The 1,028-nt window shown below is 31.7% G+C and overlaps 1 protein-coding gene across 1 annotated transcript; it reads left to right on the plus strand.

Annotated features, from left to right (window-relative positions):
• Positions 1 to 25: 25 nt before the first annotated feature.
• LOC115242401 (glutamyl aminopeptidase-like) lies at positions 26 to 1,025 on the plus strand (the record flags this gene model as incomplete). The annotated part of the gene is made up of 2 exons (XM_029818664.1): positions 26 to 660; positions 842 to 1,025. Coding segments are annotated over exons 1-2 (636 nt in total), but the record flags the coding sequence as incomplete, so codon positions are not given.
• Between the last annotated feature and the right edge of the window lie 3 nt (positions 1,026 to 1,028).

The following is a 1,028-nucleotide window of genomic DNA, read 5'->3' on the forward strand; positions in this document are numbered from 1 at the left end:
TAATATGGTGAAAAAATATAAGCTTTTTCTCTAGGTATCATTTTGTGCGAAATTATACATTTGTACAAATATATTATTCGGTTTCTGTATCTCTTACTTTTATACTAACAATCATTGAAATTTTTTTATTATTTTTGTTATTTTTTTCGTTATTTAATGCGCATCGTTTAAATGCCATAGATGGTTGTCCGCAACACTTTTCCAGCCAATGTGGGCTCGACGAATGTTTCCATGTTGGAGCTCGTCGAAGACCACCTTCGATATTTCCATATATCATTCTGAAAATTATAAGGTTTTGTCAAACATGCCGATACGAGCAATATCCATTCCCATGCTAAGGATTGACCAGGATTTGGGTGACGATAACATGCAATGGACATATTTCAATAGCTCTCCTGCAATGTCCCCCTTTCTTGTATCAATTGTTGTAACTAATTTTGTTCGCAATTTCATTCATGAAGATGATATTGCTAGCATATGGTGCGACAAACGATCAATAAGTTCCTTGCAATTTGCACTGGCAATTACTAAAAATATTACGTTATACTTGAAAAAAGAATGGAAGCGTTTGCAACAGTTTCCAAAAGTAAATTATATTGTAATTCCAGAGTTTCAAGAGCGAAACGATAGCATGGTGAACTTGGGAATTATCCTTTATAAGTAAGTACATGTTTTAAAAAAATATTAGTTTATTAAAATAAAAAATATGATGTTTGATATTTAAAAATTGAGAGATTTACAGTCATGCATATTTTTATGTGTCTAAGTTGATATTTGATTAAAAATATGACATGTACAAAGATTTTTGTACATAATTACATTTTTTACAAATGTTTTTTAGTGAAGCAGATGTTGTCTATAATGAGGAAACAGACTCTATTGGGTGCAAATATAACGTGATGCACGTAATAGCATATGAAATAATACGAGAATGGTTTGAGAGTGTAGTCAACCCATTTTGGTGGCCTAACTCATGGTTGAGTAAAGGTTTTACTACGTTCTTTACAATGCATACCCTCAATCAGGTT

Source organism: Formica exsecta, unplaced genomic scaffold (genome assembly GCF_003651465.1).
Source record: "Formica exsecta isolate Colony F162 unplaced genomic scaffold, ASM365146v1 scaffold5918, whole genome shotgun sequence".
Classification (NCBI taxonomy): domain Eukaryota; kingdom Metazoa; phylum Arthropoda; class Insecta; order Hymenoptera; family Formicidae; genus Formica; species Formica exsecta.